The sequence below is a fragment of the Pimephales promelas genome, chromosome 1 (genome assembly GCF_988280905.1).
Source record: "Pimephales promelas chromosome 1, fPimPro1.hap1.1, whole genome shotgun sequence".
NCBI lineage: Eukaryota > Metazoa > Chordata > Actinopteri > Cypriniformes > Leuciscidae > Pimephales > Pimephales promelas.
The window spans coordinates 51,261,372-51,288,047 of record NC_142769.1 but is presented as its reverse complement, the minus strand read 5'-3'; the positions used below and the strand labels follow the sequence as shown (position 1 = coordinate 51,288,047).

At 36.5% G+C, this 26,676-nt stretch overlaps 1 protein-coding gene across 1 annotated transcript; it reads right to left on the bottom strand.

The window, feature by feature from the left end:
- Positions 1 to 257: 257 nt before the first annotated feature.
- Positions 258 to 26,266, bottom strand: ltb4r2a (leukotriene B4 receptor 2a). The gene is made up of 5 exons (XM_089131676.1): positions 26,102 to 26,266; positions 6,462 to 7,058; positions 2,420 to 2,620; positions 2,301 to 2,341; positions 258 to 1,546 (listed from the first exon to the last, which is right to left on the bottom strand). Exons 1-5 carry the CDS (start codon positions 26,105 to 26,107, stop codon positions 1,243 to 1,245), a joined length of 1,149 nt encoding a protein of 382 aa, XP_088987802.1. The 5' UTR covers positions 26,108 to 26,266; the 3' UTR covers positions 258 to 1,242.
- Positions 26,267 to 26,676: the final 410 nt, after the last annotated feature.

Genomic DNA, 26,676 nt, shown 5'->3' with positions numbered 1-26,676 from the left:
TATATATATATATAAGGTATATTCTATACCTTTCTGTGAGAGATATAAAGTTAGAAACTGATAATGTGTTTGTGGAGATGTTTAATCCTCCTCTGCTTTCTCTTTCCTTCAGTGATTCTGCTTGTTTGCAGGCGTTTTGAACGTTTGAAATAATGTTTCAGGAACATCATTCAAACTTGAAATTGTAACATTTCCATAACCAAAACTACAACTACATTTTTCAACTAAGCTTCACAAAACACACATGCAAACATGCATCAGTGTAAAACATCACATTTAATATGAACGACGCCATTAGTGTAAACATTTGTACAGTGATCCAGACATAATTAAAAAACATAAATACTCAAACTTTGATTTACCTCATTAATTGTTACCATGACAACAAAAGTCTCAATTAAACCCTAATATCCTGATTACACCATATTTTTCGGTCATCAGATTTGAAACATTGACTGTCATGGAATTCTCTCTATATATATTGGGAGTGCAACCCTTGTCAAATTATTATTATATAAAATAATAAATAATAATAAAATATTATTATATAAAATAATAAATTCGGCCCAATGACAGAGTTCCTTCTCAAAATCTCAGTACTGACCAAACTCTTCTCATTGGTCAGTCTTGAATCTTTGTTTACAACTAGTGATGAAGTTCGGGTAATTTCACTGACTCTGATCTTTGAGTTTCGTAAAGCAAATTTAACGAACCTTTTTCAACTTTTTGTTCATTTCATAATTAAATTGAAATCTTACATTAATAGTCTCAACATATCTACTTATTCTAGATGTGTTCAACATTTGCATAACAAAAAACTATTTACACACTAACAACACTATTTACAATCATGCAAACCGTTAGTGGTGATGAGCAAGCGGTCTGTTTCAGTAGCAGTTCATCTCTCTCTCTCTCAGTTGTGTGACGCCCTCTACTGGGCAAAGACATGAAGCAGATCTTTAAGAGCTGGATTCCAGTTCTCTGTGGACTTTCACGTTTCTGAACCTGTTCCTTAAAGAGTAAAGACCCTACCGCCGCCGGTCAGGTGATGGTTTGAGTTAGGCACTGATCTCCTTCTTCTATTGTGGCTTTTTGGAACACAATTGGTACACAGTTTCTATTTCACAAAAGAAACTTGGATTCACTTTCATTGGTTGAAAAACCACAAGCTGCCTCGATTAACCCACCATGCAACACTGGAAAGAGCAACTCTCAAAGTTGAATTTCACAGCCATTTTCCACTCACTTCCCGTTTTTCTGCAGCGAAACTTTAACGATGCAGCTCGGGTGAGGGGTGGTGATGGAATCGGAGTCTTTGAGACTTCCTCCTTCATCGGTGTCCTTATCTCGGCTGTTTTGATTGCTCTGGCGGATCTTCCGCGTCGAATAAAGCGCCGTTGCCTCGAACAGCCGCGCCATGAAAGCCAGCCCTTCCTGTCGGATGTACGACTTTCCGGCGAAGGTGTAGAGGATGGGGTTTATGCAGCTGCTGACGAAGGCCACGGTGGAGGTGAGCGCTCGCATTGACGTCGAGATTTTCGTTAGTCTGTACGAGGAAGAACAGAAATGAGTTTGTAAATTAGCCGGTGTTACTGAAGTCACGCCTAGAGTGTTTTCTTAAAGGGCACCTATTATAGAAAATTCACTTTTACATGGTGTTTGAACATAAATGTGTGTTGGCAGTGTGTGAGGAAAACCACCCTAGAATGATAAAAATCCACCCAGTGTTTTTTTTTTTACAATCTCAATAAATGTAATTTCGCTTGTACGTAAGCAAACTTTATCACAGAATGTGTATGTAGTTTCAAAATATTGCGCCAGCTTCAGTGTTTGTGTGTGTCTGTGTGTGTGTGTTGCACATCCGGACGCGATTACAACTCTATAATAAGTACATAAATGTATCAAATAACCATACCGAGACGTACTGGTCCATTCTCAATTGTGTTTTATTCTGCCGGAGTCTCTTCGTGCTATTTATATATTCCGATTCAAACGTACTCTGAATGACAGACAAAACAGCGGTTTGTCTCACTCTCTCAGTACCGACTGCCATAGGTATCAAGTTACGCCCTCATCCAAAGGCAGGGCGGGGATATGCAGCTCATTTTTTCATTTAAGGTGGTATACACCAAAACAGCTCATTTTCAAACAGGCCCCAAAATGACATTTTCAAATGGTTATAATAAATTAACTGTGGGGTATTTTGAGCTGAAACTTCACAAATACATTCTGGGGACACCCGAGACCAATATTACATCTTGTAGAAAGGGGCATAATAGGTGCCCTTTAAAGTTACTCACCTAACTTTTGTTTCACCTTCTGGATGTAAAGCAGCAGCGACCTGTGTGAGGGAAACATTTTTAGAGCGTTTTTCACATTTGAGACACTTCTGATTAAGCCTTTGACGTATAACACACACCTGAATCATGTTTATGATGTGGTACGGCAGCCAGAACAGCCCGAAGGTGACGATGATCACCAGGATGAGTTTCTCGCTGCGGATGCGTCTGCGAAAGCGCGTCTTGCGGATTTTGCGCAAGATACACACGTAACTGCCTATGATCACACCGTACGGCAACAAGAAGCTCAGTACCGTTTCCATGCCGTACTGCATCACCACCTACAGATGAACAACAACGCTTATGAGACGCTTATATCCATCAAGGAATCATGAAAAAAAGTATCATGGTTTACACAAAAATAAGGAGCAGCAAAAGAGTTTTAAACATTGGTAATAATAATAATAATAATAAATGATTCTTGAGAAGCAAATCAGAGTGATTTCTGAAGGATCATGTGACACTGAAGACTGGAGTAATGATGCTGAAAATTCAGATCACAGGAATGAATTACATTTTTACGGAGGCGTATTGCATTCACTTGAAGAAAAAAAATCTACTCTGTTTTTCTGAATTAACGAGTTAATTTTTCATGAGAAAAAAAATTTGCTCTGTTTTTCTGAATTAATGAGTTAGTTTTTCATGAGAAATTTTTTTTTTGCTCTGTTTTTCTGAATTAACGAGTTAATTTTTCATGAGAAAAAACATTTTTGCTCTGTTTTTCTGAATTAATGAGTTAATTTTTCCTGAGAAAAAAAAAATTGCTGTTTTTCTGAATTAATGAGTTAGTTTTTCTTGAGAAAAAAGTTTTTGCTCTGTTTTTCTGAATTAATGAGTTAATTTTTCATGCGAAAAAAAAGTTTTTGCTCTGTTTTTCTAATTAATGAGTTAGTTTTTCTTGAGAAAAAAAGTTTTTGCTCTGTTTTTCTGAATTAATGAGTTAATTTTTCATGAGAAAATTTATTTTTGCTGTTTTTCTGAATTAACTCATTAATCCAGAAAAACAGAGCAAAAAAAAATTCCATTAAAAATTAACTCATTAATTCAGAAAAACAGAGCAAAAAAAATCTCATGAAAAATTAACTCGTTAATTCAGAAAAACAGAGCAAAATTTTTTTTCTCATCTTCTTTTATATAGCGCTAGTGATAATAGGAAATTAAAGTAACACACTGTAAAAAAAATATTGTTGGTTTAACTTAAAGTAAGTAACCTGGTTGCCTTAAAATTTTAAGTTCATTGAACTGGAAAAAGTGAGTTAATACAATGAAGGAGAATGATTTAATCATCAGAAACTCAAAATTATATGTTATCTGAACTAAATAAATTAGATTTGAGAAAAGAAAACATGTTTTGATTACTACACTGTAAAAAAAATATTGTTGGTTTAACTTAAAAAAGTAAGTAACCTGAGTTGCCTTAAAATTTTAAGTTGATTGAACTGGAAAAAGTGAGTTAATTCAATGACGTAGATTAATTTAATCATCAGAAACTCAAAATAATAAGTTATCTCAACTAAATAAATTATTATAAAGTTGATTTGACAAAAGAAAATATGTTGTGATAACAAATCTTGAAAATATTTTTTGTTCTGGTTCTTCATCAACTCCAGAATAAAGTTCATCTCCAGCTATGGAGAAGGGGAATATTCCCTTCGAAAACAAAACTCGTATCAACAATGACGGACTATGATGACAGCTCGCTCAGGGCAGGTCTGTGTTGAAACACTGCTGTCAATCAACAATTGTGGGCGGGGCGTCTGTTTTATTCACGTCAAAGAAAATACAGGCACTGCCAACACACATTTCAGGACAATCAACTTGAAAAAAGTGCATGTACTATTATATGACCCCTTTAAAATGTCCTGCTACAGAAAATAAATAAAAATAAAAGTTTTGTTGACTCAGGTCTGGGAACAATTTGTAGAGAAGCGTTATCCTGGTTTGTTTATAGAATGTTTGCCGGAAGGTTTGTTGTACAAAAATAGATCTCTAACAAATGTTTTTGGCACAAAACACTATTTATGGCAGAAACATATGGAGAAGCTCTTCACTGACATGAAGGTTCAAACGGACAAATCAGCATGAAGATATACAAGCAAAAGGCCCATGAAGCCAGTCACTTCTAACCTGACAGAGCCTGGGAGGTTTTTCCAAGGAAGATTTCCAGACATTACAGCGTGAAGATGTGCAAACCTGATAACATTCCCAGAACACTGGCGCAAAGATGCTTCAAGAGCTGATGCACACTTACAGCCAGCAGATATTGCCTGAGGCTTAAGGAACTTTTAGGTTACACCAAAACATGATCGCAGATTCAAACATGTTCAAACTCCAACTCGTAATTCCAGGTTGTAAAGCGAGAAAATGTGTAAAACGTTCAGTGGGGTGAATAATGCGTGTGAAAGACCCTGTAACAGCATCAGTCACAATTGAACAATGACAAAATAAATCAGAACGATGTGTTTATTATTGTTGGTGTAGGCTAGTGAATGTTTATGTATTTTGAAAATACACAGGAAGTTTACTTTCGCATGAGGAGAAATTGTATTTTAAGATGACTTTTCATCATCTTGTCATCTCATATACACTACTGTTTGTTAAAAGTTTTTGGAAACACTTTATTTTGAGAGTCACTTTAGCCATTCAACTAACTTTGCAGCTAATACTCCAATGAGAGTTAGTTGACGTGATGCGTAACACGAGAATGAACCTCAAGTCTACTAATACTCTAATAAGAGTTAATTGACATTTAATTGTAAAGTTACTTATAGTTAGTAGAATGTCTAAAGTGGACAATCGAAATAAAGTGTAACCATGTTTTTAAATGTCTTTTATTCTCAACAAGGCTGCATCAAAAATACAGTAGAAACCTGTAATATTAAAATAACTGTGTTCTGCGTGAATATATAGTAAAGTGTAATTTATTCCTGTGAATTTATTATTTCTGTAATAATAATAAAGGATCTGGGGCCAGTTTTTCAAAACATTTAATCTGGATCAAAATGATCTGGATTTGGAAATCCCATTTTTTCCTATCCAGGATCGGGTAATCCGTCTTACTTTTATGCCGGTTTTTCAAAGCAACATTCGACTGGATCACCCTGATCCAGATTCACAGTTTTCAAGATTACCAAATCCGGATTACCAGTGCTCTAAATGGGACAACATATCACAATGTGGGCTACCTAAGTGTTTCTTACATGGGGTCACTGTAAGTGTTTCTTATTTTAAGACAAAACACAAATGGGGACAACATAATTTTTATTTTAATTTTACTTTTCTGTACTGAATAGCTTAAAGGGATACTCCACTTTTTTTGGAAATAGACTCATTTCACAATTCCCCCAGAGTTAAACAGTTGGGTTTTACCGTTTTCGAAATCCATTCAGCTGATTTTCTGATATTTAGAAGAATATCAGTATCCAGACCGTTTCTGGTCACATTGACTTTCATAGTAGGAAAATAAAATATACTATGGAAGTCAATGAGACCAGAAACTATCTGGATACTGATATTCTTCTAAATATCAGAAAATCGGCTGAATAAATCTGAAAACGGTCAAACTCAACTGTTTAACTCTGGGGGAGTTGTAAAATGAGCCTATTTCCAAAAAAAGTGGAGTATCCCTTTAATTGTTAGCCTATGTCTACTTTATGTTTATCACTGTTACAACGGTTACACAAGTCGAGTGTAAATATAAATAAAAGTATATACACTAAATGATATACACAAATGTATTATTTGACCAATTTTAAAGTTTTACTACATTTTCATCCTGAAATCCACCTTGAAATCCTACCCCCTGTTGGGATCAGGATAATCCTGATTTTTTGGATCAAAGTTACCCAAAGTTTTGATCCAGATTAAAACTAGGATTGGATTCCCTGATCTAATCTGATGTCAGATTCCTTCTTTCCCTTTTGAACAACCCATTTTCAAGATTTGATCCAATCCGATAACCAAAATCCGATCAGCTTACCTTTGACCAACTGGCCCCTGATGATCAAACTACATTGTGCTGCTCCATAGCTTCAATAAATTTTATTTTTTAGGATTCTTTGGTGAAGAGAAAGACTTCTTGAGTATGTGTGTAATGTTTGGGTTTGAGCAGCACAGACTCACATATTGGGGTTTTGTGTGATTGCAGTCGCACACGAGATTCTCTTTCGATGTCCCTTCCGTGGTCCTGAAAACCAAAACGGGCACCGAGAGTCCCAGAGCGAGAACCCAGAGTCCCACAATGACCCGCGTGAGCGCCCGGGGGTCGGTCACCGCAGCCACGCGCTTCGGCCACACGATCGCCACCAGCCTGTGCAGACTCATCAGCGTGATCAGGAATATGGAGGCGTACATGTTGGTGCAGCAGAGGTAGAACAGCACTTTGCACAGCGCCAGACTGAAAATCCAACCTCGCTTAACCAAATAAACCACGAAGAAGGGCGTCAGCAGCATGAGGAAGCCGTCGGCGAAGGCCAGGTTCAGGATCAGGAGGGTGGTGACGGAGCGCCGGCGAGCTCGGGCCAGGATACTCCAGACGATGAAGATGTTCCCGGGAACGCCGAGGAGAAACACGAGGCTGAGGATGGTCGCGCCGGCGATCACCCCGACTTTGTTGCTCAAGATTGTATTTGGACTGGGAGTGGTAACTGGGATTGGGTACGGAGTGATGTGTTGGAGAGAAGAGAACAACTCGCTTTGGTTTAAAGCCATCTCGGCAATCTGAAGAGGAAAAGAACAGCATTTCGTCAGTGAAGTGTAAAACTGTTTATACACACATAGTGGTCAGATTTTTTTTTAATGAAGTCTCTTATGATTACCAATTTGGTCAGAAACACTGTACAAACAGTGAACTATTGTTACAATGTTAAAAGAGCCAAGCACCATTAAAGGGTTAGTTCACCCAAAAATGAAAATTAAGTCATTAATTACTCACCCCCATGCTGTACCAACCCCGTAAGACCTTCGTTCGTCTTCGGAACACAAATGAAGATATTTTTGGACTGCCTCTTGACGGCCCAGAAAGTCAATGAAGAAAATGTTTAAATATCCCAAGTGACTACCGTGGCTCAACTATATGTTTATCAAGCGACGAGAATACTTTTCGTGCGAAAAAAACAAACAAAAATAACGAGTTTATTCGACTATTCCTTTTCTTCCTTGTAGGCCAGAAACGAGACTTTCTTAGATTTCCACGACGCATGCACGAGAATTGCGATCTCCTTACACTACTTCAGATCGCAATTCTCGCGCATGCGTCGTGGAAATCTAAGGAAGTCTCGTTTCTGGCCTACAAGGAAGAAAAGAAATAGTCGAATAAACTCGTTATTTTTGTTTGTTTTTTCGCACAAAAAGTATTCGCGTCGCTTGATAAACTTATAGTTGAGCCACGGTAGTCACTTGGGATATTTAAACATTTTCTTCATTGACTTTCTGGGCCGTCAAGAGGCAGTCCCTTAGGAGCCAATGTGGTAGTTATACAGCTCTCAAATTTAATCAAAAATATCTTAATTTGTGCTCCGAAGACGAACGAAGGTCTTACGGGGTTGGTACAGCATGGGGGTGAGTAATTAATGACTTAATTTTCATTTTTGGGTGAACTAACCCTTTAAACTCCGATTTTTATTTATTTTTTTAAAAAGCTTTTTGATAAACCCAACCGTTCTTGAATAACGAATTTGACGAAGGATACGAGGCTGTATCTCTACTTCGCTTTAATCCTAGTTCACGCTACATGATTTTAAAACGTCGGGCTGAACCGCGCGGTTCACACTACATGACTTGCTCTCTGTGAAATCAGGAGTGATCAAGTTGTTTAGCTGTTCACAACGTGATTGATCCGCAACAGGAGGTAACCCACTACACGAGTTGACAACGCACTACATAGAGATACAACCACGATCGGATGATAAGAGCAAATCATTTTTGACTCTAATAAGAGCTGTTTCAGTACTATATTACGGTCTAAATCATGAAAATAATCAAATAAATAACGAGTTGACCACAACTCTGTCACCCACCGATTCTATCTTGTCTACAAACCACGTTTTGTCACGAAAAAAACAGCAATAAAACGAACCAGAAATGACGCGAAACAGCACGTGCGAACATGTGAATATGGACGTCAGACAGAAACTAGTGCTGCACACTGTTTGCGCGACATGGCTTTAGTGAATCGAGACTAGTTTTGCTACAGGTAATAATGTGAAGCTACATGAACGTGTTTTCGGCAAAGCGCCACCTAGTGGTGAGGAGAAATGAAAAATGACTATTTTTGCTAGCAACTTCTGAACGGATCTTTAGATTCAACTATTCAACTGATGCGTATTTTCCCCACATCAGCCATTCTGAATTGTATCATTGAATGCTGATTTGTGACTACATTAGCATATTGTTACGAAATAGGGGTGTGTCATCGGGACCATGCCCTTAAGGTCCTCAGAACAGCACCACCTTCTGGTCAAAATTTTATATGGAGTTGAAAAAATGCTAATAGCTTTTGATTAATTTTGCCTATTTAAATGAAACTGGTATTTATAGATTCATTGAGTCATACTGGGGACACATTATATACAAAGCTCTTTGAAAACTTTTCTTTCTCCAAGGCCATTGGTCCAATTTTCACCAAAATCGGCTCAGATCATCAGATCAAAACACTAAAAAAACATTTTTTTTTTATTGACTAAACTATTCCCAAAAACAAAAATGCCTCAACAAGTTTGATGGCATAGTCCCAAGCTGATTCTGAGGCTGTAACTTGTTGGCATATTGACACCAAACACTGAATGAGTCATTAGCCACGTTTCCATTACAGATTTGCACAAACACTTTTGCGATATTTTCTAAATGTCCATGAAATTTTCTAAATGACTGTGAAATGTAGTTTCACAATAACGTTTCAACAGATGTTATGTGACTAAAACGTTTTTTTTTTCCTCTCGCAAAAAAAGTGATTACAAAAATACAAACCATGCCAGCAAAAATAATTGGCTGAAAAGCACCTGCAAGCGAAAAAAAAGTGATATATATGAGTTTTTTTTAATATAAACAAATATATATATATATATATATATATATATATAAAGAGATAGAGAGAGTCTCTTCACACTGACCTCACATCAAATGAACTTCTGACATGTTTAATTGAATTTGATAATGACTTCCGCTCAATCTATGGTTTTGTAAGTCAGTATATAAAATCATAGCTGAGCAATGGCACTTTTCATTTCTTCCATAGGGATTAAATAAATCAATCAATAAGATTTAAGCCATTAACCAAATCAACCATGTCTGAGATGAATTAAGACATTATAAATGTTGATTTGAACCAAAAATTATGAGAACACCAATTAAAAAATACAACTTGTGTTTACTGAAGGAATGAACTACAATCCAGTGAATAATATCACATGACAAAACTGTACAGTACGATCGTGTCTGTCATTGGTTTTAAGTAAAATCTACGTTTTAAATGTCCTGCTCAATATACAAAAATATACAAGTAGCTGATTTTGGTTATTAAAGTGAATCTTTACTAAATAAAAGATTAAAAAATAATGTATTCAAGAGAAGCGTATAACAAAATTTATTAATAACCTCCTAGGTCATGGTTGGTCTGTCTTGAAGAATCTTCAAAAGTCAATCAATGTCTCTATGTAGAAAAAAAACCAAAACAGAGCAAACACATTTGTTTGCATTTTGGAGATGTTTTTAGATATTAGACGCTCATAAAGCGGGTGTAAGCTATGACGTCTGTGGTCTTTAGATAACAGAGGTGGCCGGCAAAAAAAAGTCATTTCCACAGAGCCACTTTACTGTACATTAGTGAACGCATTAGCACACGGCAGACGCTGACAGGCTCCCTGATGCAGGGTTTAGCTGAAGCGATTACAGGAGTCTGCAGGACGTGATCATTATCTCATCACATCTCCAATCGCATCGGCTAAAATCAATCTGACAGCAAACCATCCGTTCAAGAGGCACCAGAGCGGTACACCGAGTGAAGGAACACAGACGACCAGAACACAGATAACTCGGCCCATTAGAGGCCCTCGGGGAGACGAGAGAACAGAGAAGCAGATCCGGGGAAGGAAAACACAAATCTGACAAAATGAAAACGGTGCCAACTCAAGTCTTCAGCGTGCGAGTGTAGAGACACTTACATGCACAAACTGTGTGTTACAGGAAGTTCATACAGGAAACGATTTGTGAAACATTTGTGCTGACTGAGTTTTTTTGTTGTTTTTACTGGATGTTGAATCTACACCATTTCACTAGAAGGACGGATTCCACGCATACCAGATGTGGGCCGGATCTGGGCCGACATGTTTCTGTCTGGGATTTAAACATCATCTCAATCTCTTGCATCATGCACATAACCAGAAGATATTGAGATATAGTTAAAACCAAATTATACCAAGCTCTGTAATAAAAATCACTATGGGTATTACTGCAGCTTTTCAAAAAACACACACCGATTTGATTTCAAGTTTGCGATTGTTCTTGGGAATTGTTTTAACCCTTGTGCTGCATTAGATTTTTAACACCGTTGAGTGCATTAAGGACCAAAAATGGCCACATATTAAACATTGCCTAAAATATTATATATTATTATTATTTTCCACTTTTACCAAGTTAAATCTTTTAACCAGCATCAGTCCTCATCATAACTACCTAAAATGTATTCAATTTCAGGATTTTAACCCTTTAATTAGCAGTTTTGTTTGCGAAACCATCGATTTGTATAAAAGGAAAAAACACAAAAATTCAATTATTTTCAATAAACTAAATGCAAAGAGAAAACTTTAGATTTGGATTATCACAGTCCCACTTTGCAAAAAATCGCACTTAGCGCGTTAGAGACCAAAAATGGCCACCTATTAAACATTGCCTATTGCCTAAAATAAGGTGCATTTCCACCCATAGGGAATAAATATGTAGTGACGTCATCTGGTGGAATACACTATATAATGCAAATATAATGCTTTTGCTTCAAAATGAAAGGATGTTTGTGCAAAAATCATGTTTCATGTATTACTGACAGCCTCAGATTTAAACAACGCTTTAATGGGTTTCAATGGGCCATTTTTGGTCTTTATGGTGCTGAGTGTTACTATTTGATCTACACAGTGTGTGTTATACATATTTTGCAAAATGGGATCACATTTTTTACATGTATCCAAAAAGTCACAATTTTGCCAAATTTCATACCATTTGCATTAAAACAGCCAAAATGGTCAAAGAAATTAAACTGCAAAAGACCAAAAATGTCCCTAATGCAGCATTAGGGTTAACGCAAACATGTTTTGTTGATGCTTGAACATTAAATCAAAACTACAAGTAAAAATGTTCAATTACTTGCTAATGACTTTGGAAATCATGTTTGTAAAAACTTATAAAAATGTAATAATAATATATTATGTAATATAATGTAAGATTAGGATTTAAAAAACTCTATTTCGATACAAATTACGGAAGTTCATGTAGAATGATATAGGGAAATATTTACTTGTAATGGACAGCCGTTTAGAGGTTTAAAATAAATTTTAAAAATACAAAAACAAAGAGGCCAGTAAAAATTAAAAATACTAACAAATTAATTACATTTTTACTTGTTATTATTTTTATATTCTTCTTATTAATTCGATTTATTTTACATATTTATTTTTTTCTGTAAAGCACTTTGAGTGTGCTAAAATAAAATAAAATGCGCTATAGTAAACTTGCCTTGCCTGCAAAATGATTTTTTTCTTGCACAACCTTTATAGGAACAGTAAAGTCATCAAAATGAAGAAATATCATGGAATTATGGGAATGACGTGGTGACTAAAACTTGTTTCACAACTGGAAACTCTAATAATTGAGCTTTTTCTCTGTCTAAGATGCTTTTTTAAACGTGAAGTTCTTGATGCAAAATGCCACGAGAAACAGATTGAGGTCTGTTTAAAGGGACACTCCACCCATTTGCATTAAGATTTCCAGTGTTAGAAACCCAGTCATACTATTGAATGGTCGTGCAACACTCTCTCGTCACTTTCCCCTGAGACGAGAGAAATCTGCTATTTACCTTTTTCACTTCCTCCTACAATGATGCAAGAATTGTCATTTTACGTCATTGTAGGAGGAAGTGTAAGAGGGGGGATTTCTTTAAAGACTACAAGCACTAGATCCCACCCTTTCAAACCCGCCCATAGGGGGTTGGGCCTAATGCGCTAACAGACCAATCACAGATCAGTGCCAGTGCGTTTGATTTCACTGCCAGAAAAGTTTTGAAAATATGGACGAGGGTACTGAATATGCAGACGGATGCATCATGGATAGGGTTGGGTACCGAAACGCGTTGCCAATAGGGAACCGGTTCCGATGTAAACGGTAATAACCAGAACGAAAATGTCGGTGCTTGAGTGTCCGTGTCATTTTAACTAATTTGTGGGCATCAGGGAGCCGTTATATGCAGGAGATAGCGAGGTGAATAATGCAGATGACGAAGACAAAACGCTCCAAGGTTTGGCTGCATTTCACGTGCAAAATTACGCGTCAGAGTAATGCCGCCTTCACACTGGCAGTTTAATTCAGCTCCGTAATACGCAATACGTTCCCAACGGACGTCGTACTACACAGTGAAAAGCGTCGGACGCGGGTAGAACAAAAATGGCGGAGAGATTAAAGGTTGATTCTGTCAGTTCTGTATGATCTCTCTGATGAGGGTTATGCTGCGTGAAGAAAGTTGCTGAGGACGTTGACATGTCAGGTCGGCTAAAAAATGTGATATAGTGGTAAATTGTTCAATGTCTACCTTCAATTTAATTGTATTAACTGCCCTTATAAACGTTAGAAAGTCATGAAAATAAAAAATGACATGACAACTTATCGTTATAAAATCATTATTTATTTTATTAAAAGTTAATAATTCTGGTTTGTTTATCAGTGCCATAGCAACGCTCAACTTCCGCTGGAATTGTCGGATAGGAACCGCCCGTAGCTTTTCGCACGAGTTCAAATTTTTGAACGCATCCGGATGACCAACGGACACGATTTTCTTCGCACCGCACTCGGTCGGACCCGTTTCATTCGCATGCGGTCTGCGAATCTCCATAGAAAATGAATGACTTCCGGTCGTTTCGCAGCCGCATCGGAGCTGATTTCAACTGCCAGTGTGAAGGCGGCGTAAGTGTGGCGATTGTCTGAAGCCCATATAGAATCACGGCAATCCATTGTCTGACGCCGCCTTGACGCTCTTACGTCATCATATATTATATTAGCGCGCGTTATCTGATTTCATTGTGCGAAATGATTTCCAGGCGGTAGCGTAGAGTGGAGCTCAACTCTAGTGTACAATGATGGGCGGAGTAGTGGGAGTGGCCTGCGGAGCTGAGCATTGCAATGCACTATGGGGATTGTTGTCTTCAATCCACAAGCACTAACAAGTCATTTTCTGCCTTTTATCGGTCAAGAAGGACCCGAATTAGACGATGCTATTCTACTACACACAGTATATGACCCACTTTCAATATGTCTCCACCGGTGGAATTACACTTTAAAGGTATGAATCTCTGCAGAGATTAGTTCACATGGCCAACCTTATCTCTGCCCGTAGAGATTTCCCTCAATCTCTGTCCTGCATCAGAACCCACTTCAAATATATTTCTGAGGAAGTTTTTTTGTTTGTTTGTTTGTATTTTTCCTGCTGCAATGAGTTTCAGAAATGATGCTTGTGTAAGCAGTCTTTATTTCCTCCTGACCTTTATGTGTGTAGTTTGTCATGAGGGCGTTTGTTCTTTATCATCATTCAGTGATGAGTTGTCTACTCTAACATCAATGCTAAAAGGCTTCTGTGGTCAGATTGGATGATGAGAGCGAGGTCAGGGAACATTCTCAATGCAAGAGTCTTAACGAGGACAAACAAATGAATCATCAAAGCGACAGATCGTTTAGAAATGAAGGCTTTCTTCTGTTACTCACTCTGTTGCTTTAAACCTGCATGACTTCTGTCAAACACAATAGCTGATTGTTGTACACACAGTAAAATATTGAACATCACAATCAGTTACTAACAAATTTTTGTTCCAAGAACATTTTCCAAGCATTCTGTTTTGGTTATGGAAACATTAAAATGTCTAGTTATCTTATTTGAATTTTTAGAGGAACATTGTTTAAAAGGTTATTATGATGTTTCAACAACTCTAAGAACATTGATTTGTACCATTCTGAGAACATAAAAATGTCCAGTGTCCTTAATGTAATGCCATTTAAAGGTTAGTAGCACCACTGAAGGAAAGATAAGATAACTAGAGATCAAAGAAAACATTAAATCTCTTAAGATCTCAGCAGAGGAGGATTAAACAAATCCACAAAGAGCATTACCAACTTCACTTATTACTCACCAGACTGACTTTATTTCTGTCATACGTCTTCAGAAAAATTATCTTTTCTTATTGAAATTAACAGAGGAGTAGATAGTTGGTTTGAAGTCACCATTGTGGTGATCAGTGTTTGTTTAGTTGGGCTCTTGACCCTTGACTTTTGTTAATTTATTTCTCTTTCAGCAAATGTAGGTGGTTGCAGAATACAGCCTCTTGTATGATATCTGACACACACTCAGACATCATCAAAAAAAAAAAATCAAATATACAATGCATGCAGAATTATTATGCAAGTTGATATTTTAATCATATTTTTGTAGGATATTTAACCAATTCCAAACCAAATCAATCTTAATAACTGTAAGACTGGAAAACTGGAACTGGTTGATGTAATCAGTGACCAGTGTCTTCTGAAGACAAGAAGACCTTGCTTGAACAACAAACACACACACACACACACAAACTTGCAGAGGAAACTCACAAAAGATGGTTTTAATGTGAATGTGATAATCTTTGTGAAGTGTTTGATATCATTTCAAAAGTCTCAGAGTGACTGGTAATAATGTCTCATTTCCAAAGAAGTTAAAGAAAAGGTAATAAGGTTTTTAAGAATTTAGAAATATCTTGCACACAAAGGGGATGTGTCTTTGAGTTAATCACCTTTGTCTGAATGCAAATTCTCCTTCCCCCAGTAAGCATGGTGGGGGGATTTGGTCCATTGTAGTTTGGTTATTGGATCAGGTAAATTTGGTGATTAGATCAGGTAAGGTTTGGCTCTATTTAAGGAAAATGCACAAGAGTTCAGGGCGGCTATTCTGTAACAGATCAGCCCATGATGCCGGGTCTTCGAGGCTCAGCATTCATGTAGTCAAAATGTTGGGTAAAGTTTCTTTGTTCTAAAAACATTTGCTCTGATTATCTTGTGGAACTGTAATAATACATTTACCTGACATAATAAATTGTTATACTTGACTATTCTAACAGACTTTGCAGCCCGATCTCATGAAAGTTCGTGTCTATGGCACGAATGTCATTTCTCGTGGCATTTATACGCCAAAAACAGTTTTTGCGTGTATTTGGCACGCGATTTTCGCGTACATATGATACGCACTTTTTTGCGTATAATACGCACGAACTCCCCACCCCCCTCCCCCCTAAACCTAACCCAGGGTTTTTTAGTGCGTACCATATACACGAAAAAAACACTTTTGGCGTATAAATGCCACGAGAAATGACACTCGTGGTATAGATACGCATCTTCATGAGACTGTGTTGGACTTTGACTTTATTTTCATTAGGGTTAAAAGGAATAGTCAAGCATTAACTACTAAATGATGCACAGATATCATTGATAAACCTTTTCATTTGGAGTCAGATGAAACGAGTTATTAAGATTAAATGTGTTGCATTTAACTAAAAATCACTTTGCTTTGGAAAAGACGGAACGCGCCTGAGACCTTCGCCACGAATCGAACCCCGCCATTTGGACCGATTTCGTGGCCCTTTTTACATAACTATATGAATTTTGTAGTTAATCATTTAAAAGTGATATGTAATTAAGGAAAGCTGGAAGTAAAAAAAAAGGCCTATACGTGTGCATGATTATTAAGCAGGTTTTCCTTTACAGGGTAAATGGGCCAAAAAAGATCCATCAGGAACCCTGGAGATTTAAACCATCAGGAACATTTTAATCTTTAGTGTTGCCATTTTCCAAAAAGGTTTCAGGATCTCAGAGACTTTGCTATGGTAAAGAAACCATAAATTTGGTAAACGTTCCCTGGTAGCTTGGTAGACATGCAAGATCCAATAACTCAATGCTTCGGGTGTGTTTAGAGTCAAACAGCCCATAATAATTCGTTTATGGCAGTGGTTTTCAATTCGGATGACCCAGCACTGAATATTCTGTAGGTCTTTATTGTTAACACACCTGATTTGGATCATAAGTCAATTAGGCAAGAATTTCATTAACTTGCTTGATAAGAAGCACCAGGATTGAAAACCACTTTCTTTCTTTCTTTCTGAATCAACAGCTATAGATAAAGATCATGGATGTCCATTGTGTCGCACAGATGAATGAAAATCACACATGTCTGGATTGGAACAACATCATTAGGGTGACTGAGACACAGTTTTGATTTGTTAGAGCATTATTGTGTTAAGGTAATGCATCATCTAATTATAGAGGACTGGGGAGGTAACACTCAGTTTAACCCATTAAAAAGAATAAAAGGGTTGAATCATTATCATACAGAAAGACAAGCAGGAGGGATGTTAAAATAGAAATATGTCAGTGTAAAAGCCAGTTTTAATTTGAACATTTTGCCAATAAAAACGTATTTTAAAAAGTAGATTTGACTAAACACTCTTAGAAGAAAAGGTTCTATATAGAACCTTACAAGGTTCTATCAGCGCTACGTATTTGGAACCCCTAAAAGGTTCTATGCACTCTTAAAAAAAGTGTTCCTCTGGGTTCTATATAGAACCCTGGGGTTCCATACTTGGCCAATAGAACCTTTTTTAAAATAGAACCATTTTAGAGTTCCATATATGAAGCAGGGGATGGAACCATTTTTGGTTCTAAATAGAACCATTTCTTCTAAGAGTGAATAAATAAATGCAGTGTTGATAAACTGTTCGAACAGTTTATTTTTCTTGCAGATAAAAGTCAGAAACTTAGTTTTTGTGCTATACAGTGAACAAAAGGTGAATACATCAGTATTGCAAAACCACAGGCACAAGACATGTCTTTGTAGTCAGGGAAGTTCATGTGAAAGAGGGACAGAAGTTGGAATTACTGGAAATATGCTTCAACTCTAACGGCTTCCTGATAGCGAGACCAGACATGAACTCACAGTGTAAATATACTCCAGACACCATTCACAATTATTTCCTTATTCTACCAAAAGCAAAGTCATACAAATCTGGGATAAGAAGGAAGAAAGGTGGGATTTGCTCAAGTAAAGTTCAACACGCTTGGATGGACTTTCTGACATTCCCAATTGAATGTCCAGTCTTTGTCGCGCAAGTCTCAGGGATTTGACATTGTCTGAGACATTCTCCTCCAACAGACGTGAAAATCCTCTCACACACCCTCTATAATCACAAACACACCCTTTGGTGTGAACACGGTCGCGTCATGAGCGGCTGACTACACTTGTACACAGACCTGATTCTGAATCAAATCTAGCATGTACTCAACACACACACACACAATGTGATTACTTGTTTACATGAAGAATCAGTGTATGTTATTATTGTTTCCAAACCAAACCGCTCAGGTTAAGCAGATGTGGTTTGCAAAGCACTGAAAAGGAAGTAGCACGTCGTAACACGCTTCACACGGGTGACGATATTTAAGTGACATGCACAGAGAAAAACACTGATAATATATGTGAGGTGTGTGTGGGCATGAGCCACACGTTATCCTGGTTTTACTGATAGTGATCGACAAAAAAAAAAAAAGGCATTGACATCTTTCTCTACAGTCCAAATGTAGCACAGATTGCATACCGTGATGCACAAATACACCTGGAGCGCTCAGTGATGGTCACATGATCCAGATTTATGTATCGTGATGTTTGAAAGTTATTTCAAAAAGTGGCGTGACGCATTTGCAGAATACTAGCATGCACATTGTATTTGTTTAATGCATGCATGCATATTTTGTCATCAGCAGATCTATACGGGTTAGTGCTACTTCTATCACTAATTACACTTAATGATCACTGTTTATGTAGAGTGATGCATTTCGTTTTATGGCATGTCATTAAATGTGTTTTATTGCAGCACACAGGGAGTGTACATGTATTTACACGGGAAATACAACCAAGCCTTAATCATATAGTCGATCTGGTCAATAATGGTATACTCAGTTGTTCACTATCGCAACTGTTTCATGCCGACTTTGAAGTCCTCGTGCAATCAAAATTGAAGATTTTTTTTTTTTGACTTGTAGTATGAATATATCAGTCTTACGGTTCTCTATAAGCTAGTTTGCTCCAATACATTGACAAAATTCGCATTTAGAAGTAGGGATGGGTATCGTTAAGGTTTTACCGATACCGCTTATCGATCCGGTACTTTAACGGTGTTCTTATCGGTTCTTTTTGGTGTTTTTTTTTTTTTTTTTTTTTTTATGAATTAAGAACATAATTAAACTTTATATTTTGAAATGTAAAATAGAAAAAGCAAAACGAAGAAAAATATCTTTTTGTTACGCAGCAGTGTGCAGGCTTTTTTTTGTTTTATATACAAAAAGGACATAAGAAAAAAAAAACAAAACAAGTACAAACACAAGAATACAATTAATCAAAGATACAAATTATATACAAAGTGCTTTAATTTCAGGAAGGTCTACTAACATATCTTTTCAGGTAATTGTTTCTGTCTGAAAAGAAACCTAATTTAGTAATCAAATATAAAATAGCACTGTATAGTTTATCATAGATAGATTAATGCTTAAATCTAAAGTTACTCATTCAAAAGCTGTGAGTGATTTTCTCTGCCTTTTGTTGTTTGATTTGCATTAATGGCTGAATCGTCAGCACGTTTAGGCTACTAGACTGCTGCCCCTTTAAGACCGAGAGCAAATCTAATAGACGAATCCGACGAGCGTTCTGTGTAGGCTGCCATCTTGTGGCGACGCCATTACTGAGCTGTTACACCAGCATAGACATATGCACCTCGGTGATAACGCGAACTCACCGTCGATGACAGCTACAGCCAGGCAGAATGACTAGTTGGTTTGATCTGTGACTGCAGTGGCCTCCAGTCACAGATGAAGGTACAAACGATCTTACAGATTAACGTTATTTATGAAAATAGCTTGGCAAGCAAGCTAGGCTAACGTTTGCTAACGAGGAAACTATAAAAAGATCTGTCCATTTGGCAACAATAAATAAATAAATGAATGTAATCAAATAAACAAATTCATGTTTTTCATTTGTGTCCATTATTTATCTCATTTTCACATTGCAACAGGCAAGGGTAAGGTAACGTTACAGCTAGAAAGTATACATAATATTGACCAATTAGTGTTTTTAAACCATGGAAAGTGGTCAATATAACAGCAGGAGAACAATTATGTCACATAACGTTACATTTAGCTCAGGAAAGCCATTTAATGACCATAGCATGTAAATTGAATAGAACAAATAGCAAGAGAGGAGATTTTGCTGATCACTATATCACATATTTATTATATTTTGTTTTACTTATGTCATTAAATAATTGTTATTATATGCGAATGTCCACGTCTTGTACTCGCCCAGGAAATCTGTAAACCGTACGGCACCAGACAGGGGCAGTCGACCCGGGGTATTCACAATGTTTTCTCTTCAAAATCGAAATTACTGCCACCATTGAAACAATTTATACCAGAAACTGTTTACCCACTCGACATTATACAAGGGGTAACGTTGTAACGTTAGTGACAGTCGTAAATCGCGAGCTGTTTATTCCAGTGGACGCAAGTTGCAACTAAAACAATAGGAGGCAATGGCGCAACGCTACCCAGCAACAGCTCAGTAATGGCGCCCGCTTACTTCCGGTAGTTTCGCCGGATTCGTCTATAGGTAACTGAAGCACCATCATTTTCTCCCTATTATTTAGTTTAGTTTAGTTTATTTGTTTAGCACGTTTAGTACAAGTACAGAACAATGCTAGGAGGGAACGAAGCCAGACTAGGCTTGTACAGAGTTCCACTCCTATTCCTATTAACTCACGAGATATGCAGACTAAGCATCACAGAAGAAAAAAAGAACAACAACAACAAAAAACAGAACACACAAAACAAAAGATGAAAAATAAAAATAAACAACAAATGATAGAAAGCAATTCAATACAAACAAATGTGCTTAGAAAAGAAAAGCGAGGAAAATATAATATATTATATTATATATATATATATATAAATAATAATAATAAAATAAATAAAAACTACAACATAAAAGGCATCAAGCTAGCGATAGTACACTCTTCAAATGCTTTGTAAAAGCTGAATAAGAGGACATTGATTGCAACGATGGACTTAACTCACTCCAAAGCTTAGGACCTCTAAAAGAAATATTAAATTGGTGTCTTGTGGTACGTGCGATTGGTAAGACTAAGTTATTATTGCTATGTCTAGTGTGCAATGAATGAACATGTGAGATAGGAATAAACAAATTCTGGAAAGAGTCTGGTAGATCTTGTTTCCTATAAATAAACTTATGCATAAGTAAGCATGTTTGATAAATATTTACCTTATCAATAGGGAGAACTTTAAATTTATTAAAAAGAGGGACCGAAGGTGCATATCTGTTTGAATGGGAAATGAATCTAAGATACTTTTTCTGTATAACTAATAATTTATTAAGGTGGGTAGGATATGTAGCTGCCCAAACAATGTTGCAATAATTAATAAATGGAAACAAAAAACTATAATATAAGGTTAAAAATGCTGAGGAATGAACCAAAGGACAAACCCTCCTCAATATACCCAACATTTTAGCTGACCTCTTAGAAACAAAATTAATATGATTAGACCAATTAAGACCACTATCAATAATGACTCCTAAAAATCTGGTATGCTGAACCAATTCGATTTGTGCATTATTAATGTAGATCTTAGATAATTCAATAGGGTAATGTTTGTGAGTATTACAAAAAATCATAAAGTTGCATTTTTTTATATTGAGAGTAAGTTTGTTCGATTGAAACCATTCCATGATATATGATAGTTCCTCGTTAACCATTTTTATTAGTATATTGAAGTCATGGTGCGAAGCTACAAGATTTGTATCATCAGCGAATAGAACTGGGAGAAGTTTAGTACAAATCATAGGCATATCATTTATGTAAATTAAAAATAAAAGAGGCCCTAGAATTGATCCTTGAGGGACCCCAATCTTAATTTTAGACTTCATAGAGTCATAGTCTTCCAAATTAACATATTGCTCCCTATTAGCTAAGTAGCTTCTAAACCATCTCAAGGCAACATCCTTCACTCCATATCTACTAAGTTTAGCAATCAAGATATTATGACTAACCGTATCAAATGCTTTACTCAAGTCCAGGAAGACTCCAAGAGCATATTTTTTATTGTCAAGAGCTGAAGAAATATAGTTTAGAAGTTGAATAAGGGCATGCTCAGTAGAGTGTCGCTTCCGAAAACCATATTGATGTTTATATAAAATATTATTAGCATCCAAGTGATTAAATAATCTCGAATAGACAAGTCTTTCTAAGATTTTCGATATACACGGGAGAATTGATATTGGCCTGTAATTACTAAAATCCTTCGAGTCACCGGTCTTGAAAATTGGTATAACCCTAGCAACCTTCAAATTTTGAGGAACAATTCCAGTTCTCAGAGACAGAGAAAGAATATGAGTAAGAGGTTTGATAATGTGGTCAATTGTCTCTTTAATAAGAACACTTTTAATACCATCATGACCATGGGCTGCATTTTTAAGTGATAAAATAATATTCTGAACCTCTTGAACTGTTGGTGGGTCAAAATTATAAAAGGGAGGATATTGACCTTTAATAAAGGAACACGGAAGAGTTTCCGAATCATTAATATTAGACGCTAGATCAGAACCAACCGATATAAAGAAATCATTAAAGCCATTAGCAATATCAACAGGGTTAGAAAGAACCCCCTTCTCACTATTCATTACTACCGGGGCAGTAAAAGGGGATTTAGAGCGATTCAATAAATGATTAATGAGATGCCATGTTGTCTTAATATTTCTAGAAGCTTGAACAAATTGATTTGAGTAATATGCTTTCTTAGCTTTTCTTACTAACGAAGTGAATTGGTTTTTACACTTCTTATAAATTTCAACATTAATTGAGGAGGGACTAGATATAGACCTCCTATACAGTCTATTTTTTTTTCGGGAAAGCTTTTTTAGTTCGTCAGTTATCCACGGCTTCCCTTTAGAATATTTATTTCCGGATTTAGAGCTCATCAACGGAAATGATAAATCCAACGCCTTATTAAAAAACTTTAAGAATAAACTATATGCACTATTAACATCTTGTGCTGCTAATACCTCCTCCCATATGATATTGCTAATGGCAGACTTAAAAAGAACAATGTTATTTCTAGAGAAATTACGATATTTATTTGACCCATTCTTAGGATAACTAGACATTAATTGACGGGATTGGATAAACTGAAAAACCGGAAAATGGTCAGAAACATCACACTTCAGGAGACCTGAAGTGACCTCAAAATTATAAGAATTAAATAGAATATTATCAATGAGAGTAGCAGATGAAAAGGAAATTCTAGACGGTTTCGTAATAAGAGGAAAAAAATTGAAGGAATGGAGGGCATTTAAGAAATCAACTGTTTGTGGTAAATCACATTTAAGTAAATTAATATTAAAGTCACCAAGTAGAAAACATAGTTTACTTTCTTTGGTAATTAACTCAAGCGTCGATTGAAGTGCATCGATAAATGTGTTATGGTCTGAATCAGGTGGTCTATAGATGCATCCAATCAAAATGCTCTTACCATTGAATTGCTGACAAGATGGAATTTCAATAAATATAGACTCAGTGTAGGTAGAATCAAATTCTGTACTCAGATCATCCCTAGCACAAGCATCAAAGGTATTCAAAACATATAAAGAAACACCCCCTCCTCTTTTCTTTTTTCTACAAGAATGAAAAGATAAATAATTAGGATAAATAATAATTAATAAATAATTATAAATTAATAATAATTTACGTCCATTTAAGACATAATTGTGTTTAAGTGAATCTCAGAGTTGGTCATTTTGACATTTTTATGTATATTTGATAGTTAAGGACACACGAAGCCCAAAGTATAAGCTACTTTTCTTGTCTCGTTGCAGTCCGTTTAGGAGAGCGCGCAGCGTCTCTTGCGCAGGCTTTTGTGTTTTTAATAGCCATGTTTTGATCTTGCAACAGTAGAAGACAGCATTTTGCAACAATCCCCGATCGTGCTGATTCTGACCGTTACGTTTGGGTTTTAGGAAGAACTGACAGCGCTCCGCAGTGCTGTGAGTGAAGTAAAGGAAGTTTAAGCTGGACAGATCATGCGTCTTGATTTTTAACGGTTTTATCTCAAATATCTTCTTTTTATAATCTTTGGAAGCCGAAATACAAAATATATTAGAATAATACCCCACATCTAAAGTGTAACCACGTTGAATGTTTAGTTCTGTCCTCATTGTCACTCATTAAGCAAAGGCTGTCGTGTTGCGCGTGCTGTGGCTTTGCGTGAGAGATCGCTCTCTCTCTCTCTCTCTTCTGAACTGCGAATTTCAAATTTGCATCACAGACAAATGGTTTAATTAAAATACAGTTTATATATAGAAAAGGCTGGCGATATAAACATGTTCAAGATAACGTCTTTAGAGGAATGATAAATAATTTCTCCAGTACCGACAGAACCGATAACGTCCGAGCTTATCGATACAGCGCTCTTTCAAAATTCAGTACCGGGGCCCGTTTAATACCCGGTTTCAGTACCCATCCCTATTTAGAAGATATAGGCCTACACGTTCAAAACTTAATCTCTCACTTCCGCCAATATGGATCAATGGTTTTGATCTTCTCATCAGATTTTATGTCCAATCAAATGCGCTCTAGAATCTGAAGCCCCGCCCCTTACATTATAAGCTGCTCTCAGACAATTATTCACACATTTCCTATTTTCTACATGGTGAATGGCACATAGTGCACTACATACAGTGGTGGAGGAAGTACTGAATCTCAGTACTTAAGTAAAAGTACAAATACCCAGATAAATATTTACTTTAGTAAAAGTAGAAGTAACACAATGACAACCATACTTAAGTAAAAAGTAAAAAGTACTTTATTTTAAATGTACTTTAAGTATTAATAGTAAAAGTACTTGCATAACAATTTATTATCTTAATGTCTATTTTCTAATGATTAATAAAACATTTAATTCTAACTCATTCAACCTAATACTCCTATAATGATGTTCAATAATGATGGAAAAAAAATGTCACCATTTCTGAAACAAGCTTGCAATTAGGCAATATCATGCTTATCCTTACTATATGTTAATAACTATGTTTGGCAGTAAACGCAATTCATTTATGGTGTAATTCTGAACCTCTTGGCTTGCCATAATCCTAACCAAACCAAACATATATTACACACGGTGTGTTTCCTATGCACGTAAAAACAAATTTTCGAGTATGAGTTGCATGATAAACACACTGCGTTTGAGACGCATTTAGTGTGACCGGGTTGATATACTGTATCTATGGCAACCAAACGTCACTGGTGAGACAAACGTGCAACGAACGGACGGTCAGATTACGTTTTGGCAGGGGAAAAACTGATCAGAAAATGTAACGAAAATGTAACAGAAGTTGTAGAAATGTAGTGGAGTAGAAAGTATAATAATTGCTGCAAAATGTAACGAAGTAAAAGTAAAAAGTAGGCACTATTTATTGTACTTAAGTAAAGTAAAGATACGTGAAAAATGTACTTAAGTAAAGTAACGAAGTATTTGTACTTCGTTACATTCCACCACTGACTACATAGGGGACAGGGAACGATTCAGACAGTGTAAAATTGCTTTCCATTGGGGATAATGAAGTCTGGCCTCATGTTAGTGTCACTCGAACCACTTTTGGTGTCACTCGGCTTGTGTCTGCACTTTTCTAGTGAACCCCCTCACACACACACACACTCCCACTCCCTCCCTCACACACACACACACAATGTCCCGCCCTGTATTCCTTATTCATTGGAAATCACACTAACACACTGAATATGCCACACTTCAGTGGTCTGAAACGCTTTATCTCCACACCTGGTCACACTCGTGTGTCTATTTTTGTTTTGTTTGTGTGTAATCCTGAAGACCTTGCTTGGCTTGTTCGGGTGTTTGATTTGAGTTGAAACTAAAGTCTGTAAAGACCAGAGTTGAGAAACCTCATTGTAGGTTGAGCAGTTTCAACACCCTAAGGGCTTGGAAAGATGGGATATAGTCATGTAGTTTGATTTATCACTGGAAAAAAAAAATAGCTATCAAGAATTATTTGTTTCATAGTGTAATAATCAGTAGGCCTAAGCTTTCAAAAAATGAAATGAAATCAGGTAAAAGACCAAAGGAATTAAATACATAAGAGAGGGAAATGGACCGATATACAAGCATTTGACTTAAATCGATTTTCTTTCCAAATGAATGAAAACACTGAACATTTTCATGTCTTCAGTAAAACATTCAAAAAGTTGTTTAATAAAAATGAATAAAGTAGTATTAACACTGATACTGGACTGTATATATCTACAGTGAATACGAATAACGTAATTGAAGCTAACCAGCTCTCTCAACATCTCTGTCATCACAGGGATTTTTAATAATAATTAACAGACACAGATAAGACATGAATCCACTCTTACCTTCATGTGGCTGAAACACCCACGAGAGAAAGCGAAGTTTATTTGTTCCCTTCTCAGTTCCTCCACAGGTGGTTTCAGTGTTTCCTGATCCTCTCGATAGCCAACATAGTTCTCTGACTCGTTTTACACACTCAGCACCCGCATGTCTCTGCGTGTCTCTCTCTCTCTCTCTCTCTCTCTCTCTCTAAACATGGAGAGGTGGAGTTTCTCTTGCCTTTGCCTTCACCGTATCTTATCATTTGATCTGTGTCTTAAGATATTGCGAAACATGTCAGTGACTCCCCCTGAATCAGCATCCTGCGCTCATACAAACGTGTGTTAGTTTGTTTAATCATTTAGTCACCATTTAATTGCATTTTTGTTCTACAAAACTCTCTAGTTATACATCCATGGTGTCGATAGCACACTTGAATAGGTTTTATTTAAAAAATAAAATGGTTTCAGCTGAAATGACCCGTTGTTCTTGTTTTATAATTGGCCCATTTGGAACTGAATTACTCGAACTCTCATCATTTTAAAATAATTACACTTTTTTACATTTAAAATGCATTTATTTATACTTAAGAGGCCCACGC

Bases quoted from the DNA above. Each gene is read 5' to 3' on its own strand.
- ltb4r2a (XM_089131676.1), bottom strand. The intron at 2,342-2,419 runs GTGTGTGTTATA...TCCCTCACACAG, and splicing joins ACATCATAAACATGATTCAG to GTCGCTGCTGCTTTACATCC. The intron at 1,547-2,300 runs GTGAGTAACTTT...TTCCTCGTACAG, and splicing joins GAAGGTGAAACAAAAGTTAG to ACTAACGAAAATCTCGACGT.